The 25824-nt window shown below is 42.2% G+C and overlaps 1 protein-coding gene across 11 annotated transcripts in view; it reads left to right on the top strand.

Moving 5' to 3' along the window:
* PDE4DIP (phosphodiesterase 4D interacting protein) overlaps positions 1-25824 on the top strand; it is a 1321554-nt gene that overhangs the window by 1008722 nt on the left and 287008 nt on the right. For all 11 annotated transcript variants that reach the window (XM_085654823.1, XM_085654822.1, XM_085654821.1 and 8 more), the window contains 2 exons: positions 7512-7762; positions 24486-24671. In XM_085654823.1, coding sequence (XP_085510949.1) covers positions 7512-7762; positions 24486-24671 — 437 coding nt within the window. The remainder of the gene's footprint in view (positions 1-7511; positions 7763-24485; positions 24672-25824) is intronic.

Here is a 25824-nt window from a genome sequence, read left to right as displayed (position 1 = left end):
ACAATACCTTGACAAAATTCCTCCTCCCCCTCATCTCATCTTAATCTTCTCGATCTTGAATCAGACTTTTCCCTCACAGAGCTGTCCCATGCCTTAAATTCTCTTACTAAGGAGAAGACTCTGGTCCAGATGGTTTCTCGGTTGTATTCTGTTTACATTTTTCTGATTTGCTTCTTCCTAAACTTTTGTCACTCTTTCAATCATTTGCTTTAATTGGTAAAACAGAAGGCACCTTTCAGGAAGCAACAGTTTGTTTAATTCATAAAGAAGGATGAGATCCTAAATATTGTAAGAACTATCGTCCAATATCCTTGGTTAATGTTGATTATAAATTATTAGCTAAAATTCTTGCCTTACGTTTAGATCCTCTTATGCCTCATCTCATTGGGAAGGAACAATGTGGATTTGTCAAAGGAAGGCATACCTCTGATAATTCTCTGCTTTTTCTCAATGTTTTGAACAAAATCTCTTCCATCTCCACTTCTTTAGCAGCCATTTCTGTCGACGCAGAAAAGGCATTTGATAGAGTTGACTGGTCTTTCTTATTTGCCTCGCTACAATGGCATGGTTTCGGCCCCAAATTGATTTCACTCATCTCTCTTCTATATTCTGCTCCCAAAGCCTCAGTGTTAGTTAATGGTTGTACATCATCTTATTTCCCCCTCCAGCGTGGAGTTCGTCAAGGCTGCCCTTTATCCCCTCTTCTTTTTATTCTTGCGTTGGAACCCTTTCTTTCCTCGATCCGTAATAATGACTCTATATCTGGTTTTCCTTTTGGAGACCAGCAGTTATAACTCTCCGCTTATGCGGACGATATCCTTTTATTCATTTCCAATCCTGACATTTCTATCTCTCCCTTACTTCATGAGTTTGACTCCTTCTCCCAGGTCTCTGGTTACAAGATCAATTCGGACAAAACGGAAATTCTTCCGCTTACTAAATTTTGTCTTCCCCATTCTTTTTCCTCCACTGGTTTTGCCTGGAATTCTTCAAAACTTAAATACTTAGGCATCTGGTTCTCAACCTCAATTCAATCTTCAGTTATTCTGAATATGTCCGCTGCTCTATCTCGTATTGATAACCTGCTTTCTTCCTGGAATCCCCTTTTCCTTTCTTGGTGGGGTTGTTTAGACTCAATTAAAATGATGATTGCTCCCATCTTAACTTATGTGCTTTCTATGCTTCCCGTTCATATTCCCGCATTATACATGAAGCGTATTGATTCCTCTCTCACTAAATTCCTTTGGAAGAATAAGAAACCTAGAATTGCCCTCTCTTCTCTTCGTAAATCAAAATTTAATGGTGGAGTCAACTTTCCTGACTTTCGCCTTTATCATAAATCTTTCTCTCTTCGCCAAGCCTCGAAATGGCTCTTATCTATACACTCTCCTTTTACCCCCCTTTGGCTATCTATTGAACAAGCCTTATTGTTGCCATTCTCCCTCAAGGAAGTAACGGCTTTTTCAGTCAAAACCCCTCACTTATCCTCCCCTCTATTTAGGCATACTTGTTCTCTCCTGAATCCTTTAGTCTTGCCTAACCCTCTCTCTCACGATGTTTTCCTAGACTCTCCTATCTGGTATAATTCTCTTATTCTTTTGAACAACCGCCCTATTTTTTGGTATCATTTGGGTTAAACACCTCTTTGATGGCCTCTCGCCATGCTCTTTTCCCCAATTCCAAGCCTTATTCCACTGTCCCCGTTCCTTTCTACAGAAATTCCCTTCTCTCGTGGTTATTATTCTTGACGTCTACTATTCTCTTCCTCCTCCTCCCCTTTTTGAGCCCCAAACCCCTCTTCTTAAACTTCTCCTCTCCTTACCCAAAGCCTCTCCTATATATAAATATTACTCAGCCCCCTGTCCATATCGGGCTAAATCTAAGCTAGAACTCTGCTGGGAGTCTGATCTGGGATGCGTCTGGCCTATCTCATTGTGGGACAAACTTTGGTCTAGATCCTTAAAAATCCCTCGCTCTGCCTCCCTTACTCAATCTATGTTCTTTCTCTATCATAGACTTTATCTCACTCCTGTTTCTATTGCTCGTTTCTCTTCTAATTCTGATTCTAAATGTTGGACTTGTGGTTTTCCCGATGCTAACTTTATGCATCTCCTTTTCCTTTGTCCCCCGGTCTCCAATTTTTGGAGATCCGTTTGGTCCTATATATCTCGTATTTTTCATCTCTCTATTTCTTATTCTGCTCCCCTACTGTTTGTTGGTCGTCTCTACGAATCTTTGCCTCTTCCCTCAAGTGTTCATGGTCTCTTTGATCTCATGCTAGCTCTAGCCTTTCAACACATTACCCTCAATTGGAAAGATCTTTCTAAATTCTCTACACAACATTGGTGGAATAGTCTATGCCATTTTCATAGGCTTGATGTTGCATTCGCCTCTTCTTGTTCAACAACTTTTAATAGAGACCTTTTTTGGTTGCCTCTTAGTTCATATTTAGACCAGATTGTTGTCCATCGCAATTCCTTCCTCAACTCTGAAAACTTTAAAACCCTTGAATACTTTATCTCTGCTCTCTTTCTTTATCATTTCCGATGTTCTGTTTTACAGTATGAATTGGTCAATGCCTTGTTTACATTCCGTTACAATGTGCAATGTAATATGCAATTTTCTGTTGTGTTAATATTATATTATTATTATTCCCTCCCCCCTTCTCTTCCCTCCCTTCTTTCCCTTTTTCACTCCATATAAAACTTTAAATAGCTTTATTTCCTTTTTATTATACTAGCTACTTTCTTTTTTCTGTGATAATTTCGCCATAATATTTGATTTTCATTGCTGGTACTTTTATTGTCTATTTCTTTGCTTATTCAATAAAGCTTTTCAAACATAAAAAAAAAAGATGGCCTCCAGTGTTGCTTCACGTCACGTTGCATCACGCTGTTGACTTTTCCAATGTATTTTAAAGTCTGACAGAATTGGTAAAGGCATTTTCGGTGGTCAGTATGGAGTGTGAGAGGGGTGGAGGCAAAGGAGTAAGAGAGGGAACAAGCATTGGCAAACCAATAGGTTTCACCTCAGTGAAATCTATTGGTTTTGCCAATGTTTTTTAGACATTTTACACAGATGCGCGAGCTGCTGTGCAGCATGCCTTAATGTTAAAAAACGTGTGTTGAGTGCATCATAGTGCTTTTTAACTTTAAGATAAGCTGCACAGCAGCTCACGTTGCTGTGTAAATGTCTAAATAACATTGATAAAACCATTAGTTTTCGCAGTGGAGGTGAAAACTATTGGCTTTGTTGATACTTCTTAAAGAGAAGTAAACTATCTAAATAAATTGTATTGTGGCGGAACAGTATATTTTCTGGTACTTCCCCGTGTTCTAGTTGTTTCTGTGTGTAACAGTCAGGTAGGTACCTGGACCCCTAGCCTGCAACTTGCCTGTGGCCACCAGTTCCTGCTTGTTCTAGCCTCATCCAGTGACACTGCTGCGGCCTGGGTTTTCCCACCTGAGTTTTCCCCACTCACCATTTTCCCCACTAACAGAAGCCTCGCCCACTCCAGGACCTACTTAATGCAGACCGCAGTGTGACTGCGTACTGGATGTGCTGCTGGCGTACCATTGGTGCGCCAAAAGCAAGCTGGTCTACACCTGTCTGGGCCTGGACTGCACCCGGTCCCACAACCTCGGGCCCTCCCGCCCCCGAAGATACACCATTGCCGAGCTCTACACTCTCAACCCTGGATATTGCGACAAACACTGCCACCTCGCCAAACCACGCTCCACAGTAGGAATTTTCACCCGCACCCACAGTCACTTCACCTGCTAGCACATATAACAGCCCACCGACCAGCCCTACCCTGAACACACCACAGACACCACCTGATGAAATACACCCACATGCATGCACCCCTCTCAACAGACGTTCACTATGCAAACCCACTTCAGCGCCTGAAATGGCCACTGCAATAACCAAAGGATACAAGGTCACCCACTGCGGCCGCATCAACAAACCTGGCAGAGGAATTGCCATCATACACAAGGAATCTATCCAATCCACCACCACAAATGATGCCATCACCCAAGCCATGGGCTTGGGTGATGTCCGACTCCAAACAGATAGCAAAACCACCATCAGAGGCACCCTTGCCTACTGTCCTCCAGGACAACGTCCAGCCTCTGCAACTTCACTGCCAACTTCATCACTCTCCTCTCCATAGACTCCAACAAATACATTTTCCTTGGCGACCTCAACTTCCATCTCAATGACCACAAGGATATCAGCACTACCAACCTCCTCAACAGTTTGAACAACATCAGACTCATCTAACTCGTCCATGACTCTAGACACACTGCAGGCCACACGCTATACCCCATCTTCACCTTCCGCAACCACATGAGGTACAGCCACACCACAGAACTCACCCTCACCTTGACTGACCGCTCTATCGTCCACTTCACCATCACCAGCTTACAGACCTTCACCCCCAGTCTGCCCAATGGCCCCCACCGCAGCTGGAGCAAAAGTCTCAAAGGACACCTGGAACAATGTCCTCAACGCCACCCACCCCATCTCTTCCAACACCCTAGACCAGAATGTCAGAAACTTCAGCAATTGGATCACTAACTGCACTGACAGCATTGCTCCCATCATCAACAACACCCACAGACGGTCCACAAAGCAGGCTAGCTGGTACACTGAAGACCTCAGAACTGCTAAACAGCACTGGAAATAACTGGAAAGAAGGAGCACCAGCAAGGACACGACCAACAAGACCGCATTCAAGATGATTGAGAAAATTGAAGAAAAAGGCCATAGCCTCATGCAACGAATCAAGCTCCAATAACAGCAAAGAACTCTTCAACATTGTCACAGAATTCTCCAACCCCTCAGCTGCAACAAACATTAACCCCTCAGAGGAACTCTGTGACACGATTGCTAACATCTGCAGAAACTTCAAACCCCAGCCCAAGCCAATCGACTTCTTCAAGCAACACAATGACCCTGCCACAACCACAGACACCCGACTAACCGAATGGAGCCAGCTCATCCCACAGGATACTGCCTCCATCATGAACTTGGTCCATTCAGGGGCCCCAACCAACCCATGCCCTCACCATTTCTTCAATCTACCATCAACCAACAACTCTCCTCACATCTGGAACTGAACCTCCTAACCGACTCCTCCCAATTGGATTTGTCAACGACCACAGCACCAAGCCAGCCCCGGCTACCGAAGACATCCGACCCCTACTTGACTAAGGAGAGACTGTGGCTCTGGACCTCCTAGACCACTTGGCAGCCTTCGATACAGTCTCTCACCACACACTTATCACAAGGCTGCACAACATTGGCATCGAAAAGAGCCACTTTGAGATGGATTGCCTCCTGATTCACTGGAAGAACGCAAAAAGTCTGCCTTTCCCCTTTCACCTACGAACCCAAGGAAATCATCTGTGGAGTACCTCAAGGATCCTTGCTCAGCCTCACCTTCTTCAACACTTATATGACAGCTCTGGCCAGCATCGCCAAGACCTATGGACTCAATATCATATCTGGCGCCACAAAACCCATACTCTCCCTCTCCGAAGACACCACCAAGACCATCTTTCACAACCATGACAGACATTGCCGAATGGATAAAGGACAACTGCCTGAAGCTCAACACCGACAAGACAAAGGTACTGATTTTTGGAAACAAATACTCCCTATGGAATTCATCCTGGTGGCCCTCAGAACTCGGATATTCGCCTACCCCAACAGACCATGGTAGGAACCTAGGCATCATTTTGGACAATAAGCTAACCACGACAACTCAGTTCAACTCCACTTTCCTCTCCTACTTCTTCATCCTCCGCATGCTTCGTAAGATATTCAAATGGCTACCCCTAAGCTTAAGACACTCCATCACCCAGGCAGGCCCTCATCTCGAGCTGACTGGACTACGACAATGTTCTCTGCAGGGATTGCAGCTCACCTCTGATTACTACTACAGACCATACAGAACACCGCCACCAGGCTTGTCCTGGATCTCCATAGAAGAACCCACATCACCCCCTAACCCAGGGAACTCCATTAGTTTCCTGTACAGAAATGGTGCTAGTTCAAGCTCCTGAACCATGCGTACAAGGCCCTACACAACTGCCGATCCATCTACTTGAACCACTGCCTGATCTTCTATCAGCCCACCAGACACCTCCACTCTGCATTCCTTTCTCTAGCCCTCACCCCGCATTCGAAACAGCAGATACAGAGGTCGCTCCTTCTCCTACCTAGAAACGTAGACATGGAACAAGCTATCCTTTCATCTACAGACCTCCCTATCTCTTCCAGAGTTCCAAAAGTCATTGTAGACCTGGATATTTGGCTAATCAACTAAACCCTTCCCTAAACCCTTCCAGCGCCTGGATACCCTCATGGGTTACAAGTAGTGCTTTACAAATCTACTGATTCATTGATTGATTGATTGATTATAACCCATTTATGGAGAGCAAATCTCTAGATTCCTCATGGAAAATCCTTTTACTTTGCCATGAAGTGATTTCTGTGACTGTTGCTGGCTGCGCTGAGGGGTCCGGGCTGCTGGCCGAGGACTGACGAGCATGCGAAAATGTGGGAACAGCTTCAGAAGGAAAGGGACAGAAGAATATGTGCACCGAAACCTAAAAATTACCTGGGAAAGAGTGAAACAAGAAGCACAGGAAAGTGTTTCGAGACAATATCAAGTTTATCACTAAGTTTGCCAACGTGAGCAGGTGTGCAGCATAGTAGTCAACCACACCTTTGGCCTTATCTACGGGGAGACCCATGTAATACGTATTCAAGGTCTTTCTTGAGCCATGGGGAGAAGAAAGAGAGGAGGAGGGAAAAGAGAGACTGCTATACTTGGAAGAAAGATGGGAGGGGTAAGACAGGATATGAAAGGTTGGGGAAGCTTGGAAACGAAAGTCAGCACAATCTGTATGCAAAATAGTCAGGGGAAAGTGTGCGACATGCACTCGGATGAAATGCTAAATGAGAAATTATACCCAAATTTTTTTTTGATGTGTCAGCAATGGAAATGAGCAATTTAGCCAAAAAGTGAGGGTAAAAAAGTGCTCCAGGATTGGAAAAAAGAGAAGAACAGGAGAAAAGCCATAAAAAAAAGATCAGGGATCTAAGATAGACAAGAAATCCAACCAGTCATGAGCAAGAGACTGACTGAAAGTCCACTCTGTGTAGTATTGGATGCAATGCTGTCTGCAACAGACACCTGAAGCTGTCTGTAGCAAGATTGCAAAAATCCCGAATTATTCTTTCTTCTTCAAAAGCCTAACTAAGCCTCAAAAGAACTCAGCAAATAATTGCGTAATTAAAACAAACATTCAATTACTATTGACTTAGTTATTATGTTCATCTGATCATGTACTCACTTTGCTCTGTAGAAGAACCCGATCAGTCAAGAAGGTTAAACTCTATATGCTTTTTTTAAAGATCTTAGATTGTGAGAGTGTATTCCTTAACACATCAGTTATTCCACTCACACAATGAAACTAACAATATGCCCTTTTTAACAGATTAAGCAACGAGCTCAGTCAGAAGGATAAGATTATAGAAGTTCTGCAGTCCAACCTCCAAGGGCAGTCATTGACCCCCTCAAGCAGCTGTGCAGTTTCAGAGTCAGACCCATCTGACAGAACATCCTTTGTGTCGGATGACCAAGTCTCCACCAATGATGACTTCGAGGCCTGCTCCGATACTGATGCTGCCAGTGAATACCACCAATACCAAGAGTCCGGACCGAAGACCCAGGCCTGTGGCACTTCAGGTAATCCAGTTGGGCCCCAATGATGAAGCATGCCACCTACTAGGTAGGTGGGTGAGGGTTTTTTTTTACAACAGTTGTTTATTCTCCTTCTCACTTTCGCATAAGGTAACAGCAAAAAAAGTGTGCCTAAAGATACCTTGCCAAAAGAATTTGTCCATTTTGTTTCTTAAATAATCGCTGGGGAAGAGGACAAGTTACTCTTTTTCCTCGCTCTCTTCTTGATTATATATATGCACTTCAGGTAAGAACATAGATAATGTCAGAGAGGGACTATATTTCCAAAGAACACATCATTTCAAATGCTATTGGTAGCCATTTGTGGAATAGACGTAATTAATCTAGGCAACTGTACTGGGGTGCTTCGTTCCTTTTCCACCAGGTTTCACAGGAGCAATCATATTTATAAAGGTTTTACAGTTATTTTACATCTCACCGCTCACTCCGGGCTTTAGTTACCTACTTATTAAAGTGCTTACTGCTTAAGAGTATTTCTTATAGTTGAGATCTCACCACAAAGGCGTCAGATAAGTTCCTAGAAAATTAGAAATTAGTCAAATTAAGTAACAGTCAGAGGAAGGTATCTTTGACTGGTAACACCAGTGGGGGGGGGGGGGGGAGGGGGGGAGATTTCTGCTGGGATTGATTGGTATTTAAATACTGTTTTTAGGAACACATAAAATAACTGCAGGTTGGAGGATAGGCGTACTGATAATGGGGAACCAGGCCACGTGAATCCACAAATGTTTGTCTTTTCAAGTGTGTGTCCTACTTCCTGTAACTCTATATTCAGGACATTTTAGTATAGTTTTGTGTTTCTAATATGCGTCTATAAAGTATTGGTTAAAGCCTTGCTTTGATGTGCTTATTCTTTCAAATAGTGAATATGGGTTGCCATACGCATGTATTATGGTTTTATATTATTACATATTATAAAACCATATATTATTATCAAAATGTTCTTATCCCATTACTGTACATACCTCTTTGAGCGAGGTGGAGGAAAGAACGGGAACTGGATATGTACATACATTTCAATCTTATATGAATGTAAAAATGCAAACCTAGGGTGTCCACAGTTGGGAGGTGAGGGGAAGAGGTGATGGTGCTCGAACGTCAGGCCCCAAAAGGGCAACATGACGCTCTTTGGGTCAGATGAAATATCTGCCAAGATCCTGTACATGGAAGTGACCGATTACCCTGGACACGTTCGAATGGACACATCGTGTTCATACTTTCTTAAAGTTTCTCTTTACGATCGGGAGTGAGGAATTTTTATTGTATAAATGTAATTTGTAAATACAGGGAGGAACGTATTTATTTACAATGCTTTAGAGTTTAATATGGGGTGCTATTTTAAGTAGATGGTTGTCCTTGTACACAAAATGATCCCGTGATGTGTGCTTGTGACTGGCATATATCGGTTAACGGGAGACGATGCGAATGTCAGAGCGGCCGATTTTTGTGTGGGGAACCAGGATCGAGTCCTGGTGTCAGCTCAACATCCTGTGGATCTGGGCAAATAACTTACTCTCCCTGTCCTTATAGAACATGAATATGTCCTTGTATCGTGCAACTGGTGCTCATGTAAAGTGCACCAGTATCTTCAGTCGAGTTTGGCCTTCATAAAAGCTACAAAAAAATACAGTGTGTGAATGGATTGTAAACTGACTTACTAAAAACGCATTTACTTTCCATTTTTACCACATCCAGATATTCCTTCACAACTAATTTGGGGGTCATACAACACAATCTGAAAGCACTTAATGAATTAGCTTTGCAGAGTTCCCTTCTCTATTTGGAGCAAATAACGTTGCATTTGGTTTCTCCACGATGTACCTTTGAGTAATAGTAAAATTAATTTACATATCTCTGTTGAAGCTTTTACCTATGCTGCCTGAAGTGCAGAGCATGCATGATAGTTTTTTATTTGCACTTGTCATGACTAGTCAGCAAGATGCTGGTACCTGGCTATTTGAACCTTCACCTAATTAAAAATTGTATCTTAAAATAATTTCATTTTAACTGAGCTTTTTCTGCTTCTGCTTATCACAACATTGTTGTGCTCAATTTCTTGCTAATTTTCTTTATGTATTGCTGCAACACAAAAATATGCCAAATTAATGACTTCCATTAATCTGGGAACCATTGAAGTCAAAAACAGCTATTGTTTTTTGCTCTTTTTATTTTAAACAATTGTTCTTGAAAATACATCATTTAAGTTTTAAAACTAGGTTTGCGCAGGGAATCGCGACTGGCCTCGCAACAAATTCCAGTGCTACCCTGATGTTATGGTAACTCATATGTTTCCAACCCCAGCTCACCAATCTCAAACTTCAGCAGCTGCCACTGGTTGTTGGGGGACCTTATGTATGGTCCTGATTCAGCACAGTTGTCTATGGTTTTGGGCTCTGGTGTAGTCGTCAAACAGATTGCGCCACTGGTTGTATAAACCTGTAGATGTCAGCTGAAAGTGTATTCTGGGAGCTAATATCGATAGAACAAGTCACATTACAGTGAAACATATTTGGCTCTGCAAAATTGAAAGAGAGGATGGTTTCCAAACCATGAAGGTTTATTAGCAAATTAGTCATAGTTACAAGCTTTATTCATATATAAATCATTTATCAAATTAAGCAAAAATAAATCATAATTTATTTTTCAATTTTTTTTAACTTCCTTTGTTTAAGACGGGGTGGGGGGGTGTTGGGGCATAGCGTGAGACCAGGTGTTAGTGGGGCGTTCCATGAAGGCCCAGTCATGGGGCGAGGGAAGAGGAATCAGGTGGCAGTTGGCTGGAAGATTAGGCGACTGTGTTGGCATGGAGAGGGAGGATGGAGAGGGAAAAACAAAAGGGGGGAGGTTTACCTGTGTAAAAGGCAATAACATGGCAAGGCCTTGTGCAGTTGCAGAGAATGGGGCATAGCGTGTGCAGGGTGGACAAGGTGAGGGCAACTGGTCACCCAGAGTCTGAGTTTGAAGGTTGCAGGAGGGGTACCATCAGGGTTCCCCAGTGCCTATTGTAATGTCGAGAAGGGGACGAGCGAGGTTTGGGATGAGTTTGGGATCATTGTTTCCTGCTTCCAAAATTGCAACAGAAGGACGCCCCACTCCATTAACATATTATATTGATGGATCCCTAGCCTCCCCCCTGCAAAGAGCAGCATTCTCGGCCTCAAGCCTAGGCCAAGCATCTCAATGTCACCGCGCTCAGAGGTTAAGCAGCCCGCCAGTGGCGTGCTACAGTGCATCATGCTATGAGTATGGTGAGGTCCTGAAAGTGTGCAATAACTCGTCATCTTGCAGGGTGTGGGAAGCTGCCCAAGGCACAGTCCTCTCAGGTGTTAAGAGTTAGTTGCATGAGGTGAGAACAGATTGTAGACCAGTTTTGGACGAGCAATGCGCATGCCCAAAACATGAGCAAAAAATTCCATAAAGTGAATCAATTCAGCAGAATAAGATCAAGAAGATAGCAGCATAAATCGTTTAAAGAGTATAAGAGGCAAAACAGAGAATCTATCAGTTCCATAAAGGAACTTTCCTAAACTAAATAGAGCATCTAAGAATGACAAGGGGAAATCCTGAGCAGCAGGTTACAGTCTTAAGTGAATCAAGTAAAGGATCAGGGTAAAGAAAAGGCATACGAGTTGATGAGTCTAACTCAAGAACTGGGAATATGGAATCTCAGCAGACTTATGGAAAGGTCATCCATCAGAAAAGTCAGGACAGGATCTCCTAGAAACTACTCTAAGACACAATTAAATGCATAACATTATTCCAAAATGTCTTCCCGGTAGCTCCTCTGATATGGGATCATTCAGGTTGTGCCATCTCCTTGGAGCAGGTAAACTCCCCTTGTTCCTGTCAATGAACAACACCTACGGGACCTCCACTGGCTCGCTGTCGAAAAGAGAGTGACTTTCAAGCTGCTCACACATGCTTACAAAGCCCTCTAGAACACTGGACCTCAATACCTCAAACCAAGAATCTCCTTCTATGCCCCCAAGAGGAACCTTCGCTCTGCCAACCTTGACCTGGAAGAAATTTCACGCATCCGCAGATCCTGAATGGGAGTAAGATCCTTCTCCTACATCGCAGCCAAGTCCTGGAACGAACTCCCCCTCAGAATCAGACAAACCCCCACACCGCAAGCATTCAGGAAGAGCCTCAAGACCTGGCTCTTCGGATGAGCCGGAGCTGCCTGAAAATCCCCCCAGCGCATTGAGACCCTCACAGGTGAGTAATGCGCTTCACAAATCCCTGATTGATTGATCGAAAGAAAGAAAAGTAAAAACCAATCCCCTTGTTAAAAGAATAATCAGCAATTTGTCAGAAGACATAGCCTGACATTTGACCTTTGTCTTTGAAGCACAGCAAATGTGACAAGATAAATACAAACCGTAAAGGCATTTTTATTTGCTGCTCTCTCTCGACCCAACAGAAATTGGCTGGCGACCCACCAATGGGTCTTGACCCACAGTTTGGGAAAGGCTGATCTAGAATGCCAGCGAGATAAATAATTCTTGGAATGCCAGGCAGGTGCTAGCATATTTGGAGACTTTTTTTTTTTAACAAAGCAACAATGTCTGAACAGCTGATCATTAAGTAAGACAAGAATAATGTAAAACAAATAAATGTCTCACACAGAGAAATAAGGGAGACGACAATAGTTTAAAAAGGACCATAGAGGTTAGTATGTTTTTAAGTAAAGGTAGTTATACATTACATAAATTGCGATAGTAACACAAAAGTATAATGTGCACATACGTGCTCGTGGAAAAGTGGAAAAGTGAACGGCGCAAGATACACATAAAAAGCTGAAGCAACAGCGAAAACGGCGCAAGAAACAATTTAAGTGATGGTTGCAAAACAGTTAGTAAGAACTTTATACAAAGTTTCTACTGTTTTCAGAAACAACAATAACGCCTAGAGATGCACTGAATAGTCGACGGCATTTCGACCTGTTCAATTTCAGGTCATTATCAGGACCGGGTTACTGAGATTCGGCAGGTGCTGTATAGGGGAATGAAGGGAGAAAGGGAGGGTTTAAGAATTGGGAAGTACAGACATAGGAAGAAAATAGTGGATGTAGGGGAATAATGCCTACCTGAGGTAGTGGTAGCAGGTGATCCTTGTAGTAAGGGCGAGTCAACCAAGGAAGGCCAATAATGTATCCGTGAGAGGTCTGTGAAGGAAAGGAGAATATTGCCCATTCAATTGAAGGCCAACAGAACAACAAGTGTGGAAAATAACCGAGAGTGGTTGTAAGAGAACAGTGGTCATGGTGGAACTCGATAGTAAAAGCTTACCAAGTCAGCTTCATACCCATCATTTCAACAAAGCTAACATGGTAAGCTTTTACTAATGAGTTCCACAATTTAAAAAAAGATATTTTTATTTAGATTTTTATATTTCGGAATACATTTAGCTTCTTATATTGTCTTCCACACATTGACAACATGGCAAGCATTTAAAATAACATAGCAAGTTACAGCTATCATAGTACTATGTTAGGTTATTCAGAAACAGCTGATTACTAAAATGTGTGGACTGAGCGTCTGAGCACAGGCAAAGCATATGGTTGTCTAAGCCACAAAAAAATGAAAAGTATTTTAACTACAAGTTCCATAACGAGCCTGCACACATCACCTTGCCAGGTATGACAACTTGACATCCAAGCATGGGTAAGTATATTTTCGGAGCCGCGAGCTTGAGCCATAATGCTCCTTGTATGTCGCACCTAGCCGTGTGAGCCTATATTGAGCAGCGACTCAACGAAGAAAGTGAGCTGGCGGGTTGTTGATCTGTGTAGACATGCCATGAGACTGTCTCAGCTGTCGGAGATGAGGTATTAACGCAAGCCTCTTGTGTCTTCCCTGCATAAGACCGTGCTTTCAGCTTGTGCCCACGCCTCCATGGAGAGCGCCCAGGCAGACTGAGTAGGGGGGCTGAGTGACTTCCATCTATGGGTGATCAGACATTTTGCAAGAATGAGGGCCATGTCTGTGATTCGTGCCACTGCTTCATTTTTCTTGGTTCGGTGTATCAGTCCTAGCAAGCATACCTTCCAGGTGTGTAATGCAGAGAGGCCCATGCATCGCTCCAAGTGACCCGTAATACCTAGCCAGTATTGAGAAAGTTATGGGCACGTCCAAAATATATATTCAGGAAATCTGCATCAGGCGTGTGACAGTGGGAGCAGCCAGCATCTGTGCAGTGGAAATATCAATTGATTTTGGAGGGCATGAGGTAGGCCCTGTGTCAATCAAGCAATCAATCAGGGGCTACTCACCCATGAGGGTCTCAAGGCGCTGAGGGTAGGAGGGGGGGGTCCGCAGGTTTGTTCAGCCGAAGAGCCAGGTCTTGAGGGTCTTCCTGAAGGTGTTCAGGGAGGGGGCGATTCTGATGTCTGCCGGTAGCTCGTTCCAGGTCTTGGCTGCGATGTGAGAACGGGATCTTCCGCCTGCTCTGGCTCTGTGGATATGCGAGGTTTCAGCCCGTGCGAGGTTAGCAGATCAGAGGTTTTTTGGGGTACTTGGAAGTTAATTCTGTCGTTGAGGTATTTGAGTCCGTTGTTGTGTAGGCATTTGTAGGTGTGAGTGAGGATTTTGAAGGTGACTCTTTTCTTCATGGGGAGCCAGTGGAGTCTTCGTAGGTGTTGGCTGATGTGTTTGTGCTGGGGGATGCCGAGGACGAGTCTGGCGGCGGTGTTCTGTATCATCTGGAGTTTGCGGAGTAGGGACTTGATGATGCCGGCGTAGAGTGCGTTTCCATAGTCCAGTCTGCTGGTGATGAGTGCATGGGTGACTGTCTTCCTTGACTGAGGGGGGATCCATTTGAAGGTTTTGCAAAGGATGCGGAGGGTGTTGGAGCAGCTGGAGGTGACGGCATTGACCTGTCGGTTTATGGTGAGTGAAGAGTCGAGAACGATGTCCAGGTTTTTGGCGTGGTCTGAGGGGGTAGGTGAGCTGAGGGCGGACGGCCACCAGGTGTTGTCCCATGCTGAGGGGGAGGTTCCAAGGACGAGGACTTCTGTCTTCTCGGCATTGATTTTCAGGCAGCTGTTAATCATCCAGACTGTGATGTCTTGCATTCCTGTCTGGAAGTTGAGTTTGGCGGTGGTGGGGTCTTCAGTGAGGGAGAGGATGAGCTGGGTGTCGTCTGCATAGGATACTATGTTGAGACTGTGTTGTCTGAGGATGGCTGTGAGGGGGGCCTTGTAGATGTTGAAGAGGGTCGGGCTCAGTGATGAACCTTGTGGAACTCCGCAGGTGATTTTCGTGGGATTGGAGAGGAAGGGTGGTAGTCTGATCCTTTGGCTTATTCCGGTGAGGAACGATCAGATCCAGTCCAGGGCTTTTCCTTGTATGCCGCTGTCATGTAGTCTGGTGACTAGTGTGTGGTGGGAGACGGTGTTGAAGGCCGCTGATGGGTCAAGTAGGATGAGGGCTGTGGAGTGGCCTTGGTCCAGGGGGGTGCGGATGTCATCTGTGGCTGCGAGTAGGGCGGTCTGGGTGCTGTGGTTGCTTCGGAACCCGGATTGGGACGGGTCTAGGAATGGCGTTCTCTTCGATGAATCGTATCAGTTCTCTGTTGACTGTTCTCTCTGCTACTTTGGCTGCGAAGGGGAGCAGCGAGATAGGCCAGTAGTTCTTGAGGTCGGTGGGGTCAGCTGAGGGCTTCTTGAGCAGGGGCCTGACTTCTGCTTGCTTCCAGTCATCTGGGAAGGTGCCTGTTTTGAAGTTGGTGTTGATGGTGCGTTGTAGTTCGGCTACGATGGTGGCTGCGGCTCTGTGGTAGAGGTGAGGAGGGCAGGGATTGGTGGGGGCCCCCGAGTGGATGCCTTTCATGGTTGAGGCGGTGTCTTCGGTCATGATCGGTGTCCAGTTGGGAGATGGTGAGCTGACTGGTGTCTCTGGGGGCCGGCAGTGGCATCTGGTGGGTGGTCGATGAAGTTGTCGTAGAGGTGTGTATTATGTATAATTGTATTAATTTGAAGCGGGCATTATAGGACACCAAAGCTGGCCTACTTATCACAGCCTCAGGGATAGAAAAGGCTACAACCATCTTGAACCTGCACCTGGACACAGACTGAGTGAACCCAATAAAAAACTTAGAACATAGAATTTCTTTGCCAGAAAGTGTTCTAAGAATGAAAAAGGAACTGGAACCTACCTGCTCCCTGATCTGCCCTAGGTGCATCATGGTTTGTCCTGACTTTTCAGCAGCCACTGCTACGTTCTTCTCAGTAGCAAATCCTGTTCAGCGGCTCATCGCAGAAGGTCATTTGGCCTCATGGAGCCCCCGTCGCCTACAGCCTGCAGCTTCGATCCCACTGGAAATTTTGGACTTTCTAAAAAGAGACTAAGTCGGAATGTAGAAATCTTCACTTCGACTTCATCCAGCAGCTCCCTGACGATGACACCTTCTCCTTAGACACCGCTGGCTGCCTTTCCCCTCTGAACTCTACTTACTCAAACATTTTTCCGGAAAATTCTTTTAAGTCTGAAGGTAAACGTAGACCGTGCCCAATCCACATCCTGTATCTGAACTGCGCTCCGTCGCCGTTGGTCATAACGTTCGACAATGCCCCGGTCTCATGATGTTTCAGTGCTATTTTTCATTTTAAACTTTAAAAATTGATAACTCTTGTTTACTGATTGGATTTTTGTTGCTTTGATGTCAAACATTTACACATTGTTTTATAAATTGGTGTGGGATTTTTCTTTTGTTTTGTTCTCACTTTATTACTGTTTAAGTGCTGAATATATACTTTACACATTCCCTCTAAGTTAAGTCTGTCTACTTTTGTGGCAAGCTATCGGAGGGTTAAGCATGGGTTATTTTAGCGACTTTTTGTGGTTCACCCTGACATGGATTGTGGCTGTTTTTAGAACAGGGTTTTACTCACACAACCAACAACCTAATTTTTCATAAAAAGCATCTATTAAATTCAATAGACTTTCATAGATATGATATAAAATGTTGCAATCCAGGGTGTTTAGTTGCATTATGAACCACAATTCTAAAAGTTGAATGCTCATGCAAATGTAAATGTCACCAGAACCATGACTTGGCAATACTGGACCATATTACCCATTATCTATTTTTTATATTGTATATGATTTTGTGGTAGCTAGCTTGCAAAAGCTGTCTTAATAGTGCAGATAACAATGGGCACTGAATGAAGTTAGAATGTTTAGGTTTTGTTTACCTTTCTTGAATAAATTGTTGATAAAACTGTGGGCATAGATGATGGGCAGTGAATTTAGGTGACTGCAGCATTTACCACATACTTATGGATTTACTGCACTTGCCACATAATTTGACACCTAATTTGCAGTTTTCACTGAACATGTGTTTCTAGCTCAAATAGATGAAAAAGTGCTGCCAGAGAATGTGCCAAATAGTTTGCACTTTCCTCAGCGTAATTTAGATACATTTGTCTCCTTATTTGGTCCTGCAAACATTATAATTCTAATCCCTATAATGTTAAAGCTCTGCAGAGTGGTGTCATTATTATGATGAAATAGGTATTTCATTGGCAACCGTAAGATATTCCATACAAGGCCGCCTGTATGAAAAGTTTGATTTTTGAACAGCTTCACAAATATCCTACATTACAAAACTGGAAAATATGTTGTTTGTCTATGGAATGGGAAATGTATGTAGCCCTTGCAGCCAAAGAGCTATCTGCAAAGGATAATAAAGTCAAAGTATGCCTTCTCCATTTTCCCAACTCCCTTTATAGAGTTGCTTGTCAGTTTATTTGTATTCAATTGCACCACAGCTACATCCATAGAAATATGAAGGACTTTGTGGCATCCCACATGAATCTAGAGAACTATAATGGTGGTTCAGTGGGAGGTCAGCCACATAAAAAAAGAATGGAGCAATGGTCATTGCATGAGCTCTGAGTATCTTACCTTCCCATGTACCACATTCAATACATTCAGTGTAGTCCACTATAATTATTATTGATTGACTGTGTGTCATCTCTGTATGGATATGTTTCTATATGTGAAGTTGTTGTTGTAGAATAAACTCTACTGATAAATTCATTTTCTTAGTTTTGGCAAGAAAGGACTGTGAAAGCTTTATTATAAAAGCCTTTAATGTATCCCTGGTGGTGTGGGGGAAGCTGAGCCATGGTTACTGGAAATACATTGAGAAACCTCAGATTTCCAAAATAGTATAAAGTGGCAGTGGTTACATATATAATGTGGGAAAGCCCAAATTAAAATATTTCGGGCAAGATCCACATTTTGTCTCCTCCAGGTCAGAAACCAATCTGGACCCATGCCCCTTCATTTGGTAGAAAATGTGTGGTACTTCAAACTTCTTTGATGGAGTCTACACACACACACACCATTTTAGAAGGCACTATGGGGTCACTTTTTCAGCCAGTAATTCTTAGAACACAAATTTAGAATCTTCAAGTGCACGTATACCTGAATTGATCGTGTGTGTTTGATGTCCATCCTCATATCTACCTTGTACTTACGTATGAACACAAAAATGCTTCTTTCTGCCACCTCCTTCTTCAACCTACTCAAGGTACCAGGAGTTTCTTTGGACACTCCAAGTTCTCTTTTACAAATGATGACACCCATCACATCCAACATAACATTCTCACCACCTTTTACCCCATACCTGCTAAGACTGAGAGGACAAGGAGGTTTTGGTGCTGATTTATTGGTACAGAAGCAGCACGTCTTCCCAGGTCATAATTCAGGCAGGAACTGAATCTCTGCTTAAACACTCTGGAACATATCACTACATCTCCAGGGTTACTCATATCACAATGAGCTTGTTATACATACACCACACTTCTCTGCCCTTACACAACCGAATGAGCAATATTAGCAAGCATAAAATATAAATGATTAAATAAGGAAGGTAAACAATTTTACAATATACTTTATATAAACAAAATGCATGTATAAGACTCACTTGACTATTGTGAGAAATAAACATTAAGTAAATAATAATAACTGTTAATCCACTATGAAATCCTTTTGTTTCTTATGGAGGGTGGTAACCCTTCCTGACTTAGAGACATTCCCAGGCTGTTGGTAAACATTGGTAGTTCGTTTCATGGAAGTTGTGTTCACATCATTTACTAAAATTCACTAGAAACATCAAATCTCAACTGTACTCCTATCTTCATATAATCACTTCGAACACAATCTTCTTTAGCCACTTCTTCCCAAAACCATGCTTTAGGACATACATTTGGTGGAATTACTCTTCTTTTCCTGTTACCACAGCAATATTTTATTGCATCTGGCCAACTTGCTGAAATGCAACATTTAACCATTTCTTAGTGATCCAAATTTCTGTCACTTGAAAAGATTTAGTGACCTTACTATGCCCTTTCTTTGTCATGACAACCATATGGACATATACCCAGTCACTCTGCACAAGAGCAACTTTATTGACCCCATGCTTGCAGCCATAATTCTCCTTGTAGATATCTTGAGCTCTTATAATGATTTGCTTTGACCACAGAAGTGGAAGTGGAAGGCTCTCTCCCTTTTAATACTCTGAAAACTACTGTACCCCTTCAATGTTGGAGTTATTCTACATGCCCAAATTAACCTATTAAAATTCCTTCTCTAAACTTCTCTTTCCACTAATTAGTGCTTGAACGCTATGGATTATAACCTTGTAAAGGTTTTCCACTGTACTGTTCTCCACAGTATGATACAAGGAGGTGTGTTTAGTCTTAATGCTATTCCTAGTTAAAACATCTTTCAATTTTTCAGAGATAAATTGTGGTCCATTATCACTCAAAAGTGACATGGGTATACATTCCCTCAAGAAAGCTCTATCTAGGAAAGAAATGACTTCAACCTTGGACAGAACTTCTACTTTGGGCCACTTAGATTTAAGGTCCAATAGAACAATTACATACTTAGATATACCATTAAAGTTCAAAATAGGACCAAGATGTCTATCGCTAACATCTACTAAAGATTTTCTGGATAGTTCATACGGCTCAGAAGAGGTCTACAACTTGAGACTCATAAGCTCAAACACACTGTTCAAAAGTCCTGACAAATGTTTCCAATTTGGAATCAATGCCTGGCCACCAATTAATAAGACACTTCACATGGCATTCATGTGTAATGTTTAAAATATTTTGTCCAAGTGTTTTAGATGTAACTATTCTGTCACCTCTTAATAAAAATCCTAGGCCATTAATAAAGCGTTCCTTTCACAGCTTCCAATTTTTTACATTCATCTGCTAGTTTAAATTTACAAGCTCAACACTCCTAGGGGCAATCCTCTCCTTTACACAGAATATCATCAGTGTCAAATCCAGCAATCCAATCTTCCATTACAATGCCACTATCATTGTTTTTATCTACTATAGCAACACTATAATCATCTCACTTATAACATATGTATTCTTTCAAATGCAGGCGATCTGCTTAAATTCTCTGCTATCTTATTTATGTTTCCAGGGTACCATTCAAAATTATAATTATAGTCAAATAGTTTCAACGGCATTCTGGCTACGTGCGGTGACACCTTGAGAACACCATAAGGTGTTAAAACTTTAAGAAGTGGCTTATGATCAATGTGTAGAATGAATTTCAAACCCCACAGGTACTGCCTACATATTTCCATTGGCCAACATCTCTCTCTTTCTCCCACTGAATATTTTTCTTCAGTGGGAACGAGAAAATGCGAAGCAAAAGATAAGGTGCATTTATGTGACATGACTTGTGAAAGAACTGCTCCAAGTCCTGTACCACTGGCATCAGTGGGTATACAGTGCGAATAGTAGGGCTAAACACTTGTAAGGGAGCAAGGTGACAAACGTCATTCTTAATACTTTAAAATTCTTTTTGTAGGCAAATATTCCATGTGAATTATTTATGGTATTTCAATAACTGTCTCACACCATCTGTTTTGTCAATAAAGTCCTTCAAGAATTTGGAGTAAAACTCCGACAAACCAAAAAAGGATCTCACTTCATCTTCACTAGTGGGAAGTGGGGCATCTCTGCTAGTTTTTAGGAGAAATCCTAGCTTCACTGATGTCATATCCCAAATAAGTTACAGATATCACTGCAAATTTACATTTTTTAAATTCTACCGGTAAGTCACCATCACCTGGGATCTTCAAAGCTGTCTTCAATTTAGGTCATGTTCTTTTCTGCCCCCTCCTATACTAGATATGTCATCTCGAAGGAAAATGGCTCCCTTTTGGTCCTTGAACAGTTTGTGCATCGACCTCTGAAAAACGACTGCAAGCATATGCTAAGACAAAAGGCATGTGCACACACCTATAATATCTGAAAGCAGTGTTGAGAGCAGTGAGGTACATATTATCAGAATGGAGTAGCACCTGATGGTAAGCAGAGGTTAAATCAATAGAAGAAAACCACTTGACTCCCTTAGTTTTAGCTAATTGTTCATTAATCTTTGGTAGGGGAAACCTGACTTGTAGAAATTTTTTACTGAGAACCTCCAAGTCACAGCATAATCTTATCTGACCATTTGCCTTTCATACCACAACCAAAGGAGATAACCATTGAGTGCACGCTATACTTTCAATTATGTTATTCATCATTGCAGCATATCTACCTCTCCAGCTACTTCTTCTCCTACACTTATAGGTATGTTCTTCACTTTATGACAGAGTGGTTTAGCATCTGTCCTTAAAATACATTTGTGTGAGGAACCTTTCAAATTCCTAATTTTACCTGAAAATACTTCTGGGAACTCTTCTCGAATAGATTTTCCTATATCCTTTCCAATGGTCCCCCAACATAATACCTGTTCCTTGCTGTTTGGATCCAAGGTGATACCTAAAACTCTTCTGTCAATCCACCCTAGAACAAAAGGTTCTTTCTGAGCAACATATAGCCCATGGTTTTCTTATTTTTGATTTTGATTGTTAGTGTTCTGTACCCTACCACGGGAATCCTCTCTTCTATGATTTTTTCATGCATATACATCAATAGGATTAATTTGTACCCAAACACATTTGCAAATTTCTTCTCCAAACCAACTTATCTACAATGGTAGAGGGAGACCTCGAGTCAGCTACAATTAGTATTTTGACACCTCCAATTACCATTATACAAGTTGGTTTGTTCCTGAAATTTATGGTCATATTTAGTACACTACGTCCAATACTTATTACACTATCCACCCTCAGAGTTTCATCACCGCAGTAATCTCAGGGATACATTTTACTGTTTGGCTTGTATTTTTCTTCCTGCACATTTTAGCTAAATTACCTATGATGCTACAGTGGGAGCATTTGAGTTTGTATGCTGGACAGTTTTGTTTGATCGTTGGCTAAATGATCTTTGTAAAACTTGAGATGTGTATCATTCTCTGGTTTATTTCCATGGACTCTGTCTGCTTTAAAAGCAGTTGTGTTGTTCTTGTTCTCCAGTTTCGAAGAATATCCTGATGATAATTTACGAGCAGGTTAGAGTTCTTTAGTAGACAAAGAATTACTCACTACTCCTTTCAGGACCTAAAGCATGGAATTAGATCTTCTTTTTCCTTGTAGGTGTGAATTCTTCTAAAGCATTGTCTTCTATTGTGGATATATAATTAAGAAAATATTCTGTCACCTCAGGGAATTTCATTGATGGCTCCCCACTACTGGAAAAAATGATTACGGTGGAGCGAGACTAAAGGTTTAGGCAGCTGCGCACTTGCAAGATAAGCATGTCACTGCACTCCAGTAATAATGCAAAGGTCCGAGAAATGATCCATATCATGGAGAAGTAAGAGTCAGATCAATTCTAGTCTCATATAGTCGATGCACTCACTAATTCTCAGTATGCAGGGAAAGTGAATAACAAATTGAGCCAACATTCAAGATTACCTTATTTTTCTGAAAACAGTTGAAGTTCCATGCAAAATTGCTTAAATCTGTGAAGTAGTCTCATACTCCATCACAGCTTCCAAAGTAAACACCCCAGTTCAACCTCATTTCATTACCAGCCCATCTAGACATCAAAAAAACTCTCTATAACCTACATTTTACACATCATCTAACTCGGCCTCTGTTTTGCTTTGATAATATGTTAAATACCTCATTTATTAAAAATTCTTACAATCCTTTTCCACCCTTTAATGCCTTCATAAAGTGTACCAAAATAGGCCAAAAACAAAACAACAATCTCTGTGCTCTACACTGATGACACCACTTTCTCTCAAACCCTGTGAGGTGTAGAGTAATCCTTTTACTAAGAATCCTATAAAACTGTCCCACCTCTACCATCTCCCCATCTTTTTCCCAGTAGCAAATTGTGGCCTCTGCTTTCCCCCCCCTTTAGTGTGCACATTATTGTGTTGTATTGCCCTTCTGGAGTAGTCTGGTTATATGTGGGGATTGTGATGCATCTTTAGGGCTTCATTTAGAGTTTAGCAAACAGTGTAGTCAGCTGCAAACCCAACAGAGTACCAAACTCTTGAGCCACCTTCCTAATTTAGAGACAGGTGGACTGTAAGTTTTTTGTCATTGGAGCGCCTGTTGGTTCCATCAACGGAAAGCATCCTCCACAGTCCAATAGAGTAGGCCCGTCAGAGAAAAAAAACATAAAAATAATGACCACAATACTCTGAGAGTTTGTTTTTGAAAAAAAGAAAAATTTGAAAAGCTTGGTGACTAGCCATTAAAACCAAAAGTAGCTGACCCCCGACCTTTATGTGCCTTGAAGGGAACCGCTGTGACGGCGGTTCCTTCAAAGGTACAGAAATAACCGCTAGGCTGGAGGTCATCCCTAAATTTGACAGAGTACCATCGGGATGGCAGAGGTAATGTACTTCGCTATTCCAACAGACACCTCTCTGTCCATCAAACCCTAATCGGGCATTTAAGCTCCTTTCCAACCACTCTATCACTGATTAGTCTTGGAGACTTCACCTCAGTAATTGTCAATAGAAACGTGTCTAAAAACCTTTTCTTTGATCAATCCTCTACCAATACCCACTCCAGTCTATAAACACCCTTTTCACAACCCTCATTCTCATCGTAATTTCCTCCTCTTTGAACATCTCTCATGCAACTCTCACATCATCTCACCTTCAGTTCCTCGTGACCAAATGAAAAGCCTGCCAAGAGACCATCCCCTTATACCTCATGCAGTGATACCATGACCTATAACCTTTCTACAACACTTTGACACCACATCCCACAAGATCTAGGAGCGTCTCAAAACAGCTTTTGAGTCTTAGCTTACCTTCCTTATCACTGCTAATGGCAGCCACCTGGAATGATGAGAAGACCACATCACTCATAATCATTCTCTTAATGCATCAAACCAACATACTAGATGCTTCAAAATCAGCTGGCAACTAATACCTCCTTTTCTCAATCCTTTCTCATCTACAATGCCCAGAAAGTAAATTGGCCTTTTCTCATTTCCTATCCTTGTCTATGTAAAAATATTGCTGTCCTCATTCATTCACTCTAAATGCATTCCCTCATAATTGACTGCAACACTTAGCCCTCGACTATCCTTCCCAGTTCTCCTTCAAGTCATACCATACTTCCAGCTCAATTTATAGTCTGACCTCTTACCCACAGCCCCCCAGATATCTCAGTTCCAGACTGTGTTTGCTATGCCTTGGTTGACCTAAACATTAGCTCTTCTTGTTCTGCAGTAACAATATTCTTCCTTCTGTATTCTACGGAGCCATCTCATTGATTTTATTTTAATTGGTTTTTTCTATTTTTCCTTTTCTAGGCCATCATTTCAACCCAATCACTTGCTCAGGTACCCTTTCTGGGGGACCTTACCCTGATCATACATCCTTCCTATCCCCCAGACCTTGCCTACCTCACCTTGGTCCTGGCTCCAGTGGGACACCGGGGTTCTCCTTGGGAGAGGTGCAGCAGGAACTGCTGATGTTGCAGAAGCAGCTGGGAGAAAGTGAGAGTTACTTGAGTCATTACTTCAAGACAATGGCGTGTACTCTGTGCATGGCTTTCATCTAACAATTTAACATGTCCACCACATGCATACATATGATTTTCTCTTGGTAAAAGGTCTACTTTTCATCTACCTTTTTGTGTTTGGATCATGTCTTGGTACTACTCATGCATGCCCAGCTTGTAATTTAACATTCATTTTTATGCACTTCATTTTGCTCTCCATAGTTAATGCCATTCAATCATGTGATGTCATCGATCCTATGAATGAAAAGGTAGCTAGTCAGTGATTTCCCTTTGCAACTGGAGAGCTCAAGTATTATGTCTCACCAGAGGGGAACACCTTCCTCTGACAAAGAGTTAAGAGGTTGTTTTTGGACCATCCCTTCTAGATAAGGTTGATCTAATATCTGAAGCTTTTCCTCTCAATTAAAATAGAAGATTCCATAAATCCAAACCTTTCTCCGATGTTTACAGTAAGAGTTGTCCCATGTTGACCTATGAGGGCCAACCCCATATAGGAGTTTCATTCTGACCAGTAATTATATAAATGATTCTCATGTAGATTAATTGTATGTAGAGATCCTGGAAATCTGATGCAGCTCCGGCCTTGCGTGACTAATTGAGGACTCTCTTTGTCCACATGGTAGAATTCACCGTAAGTGAATTAGAACCTTATCTTTCTTACTTGAACTTCTCATTTTATGATATCCATTATGCCAGGTTCATAATATCTTTTGTCCACTTCTCGAGCCATTGGTTATCATTTCGTGAAGAAGGCCACATAGAGAGTTTTCTGAACAACCCAGATTTGCACTGTGGATAATATTCTTTGTGAGGAAATGGGGTGTATATTATATGTTGTGGTTGGGCAACCTTAGTGCATAATCCACTTACCAACCCCTTTAGGACCCTTAGGTTTCATTTGTCAAACCTTCAGCTCAATCGTCGGTAGGTGTGGCTCTGAGCAGCAAAGCTTACACAAAGGAACAAGTTAAAGCACTTAAACAGCACCAAAACACTTGCAGAAGAAATCAACAAAGTAATCTGACACCAATTAATAAAAATAGACAGTATTTTTATATATTTCACCAAAATGAAAAGGTTCCACCATAGGGTTCCGGAGATATGGAATTTTCAAGGTATAGTAAATC

This window comes from Triturus cristatus, chromosome 4_1 (assembly GCF_964204655.1).
Source record: "Triturus cristatus chromosome 4_1, aTriCri1.1, whole genome shotgun sequence".
Lineage (NCBI taxonomy): Eukaryota > Metazoa > Chordata > Amphibia > Caudata > Salamandridae > Triturus > Triturus cristatus.
Note: the sequence above shows the minus strand (reverse complement) of the source record. Positions and strands in the feature narration are given on the sequence as shown.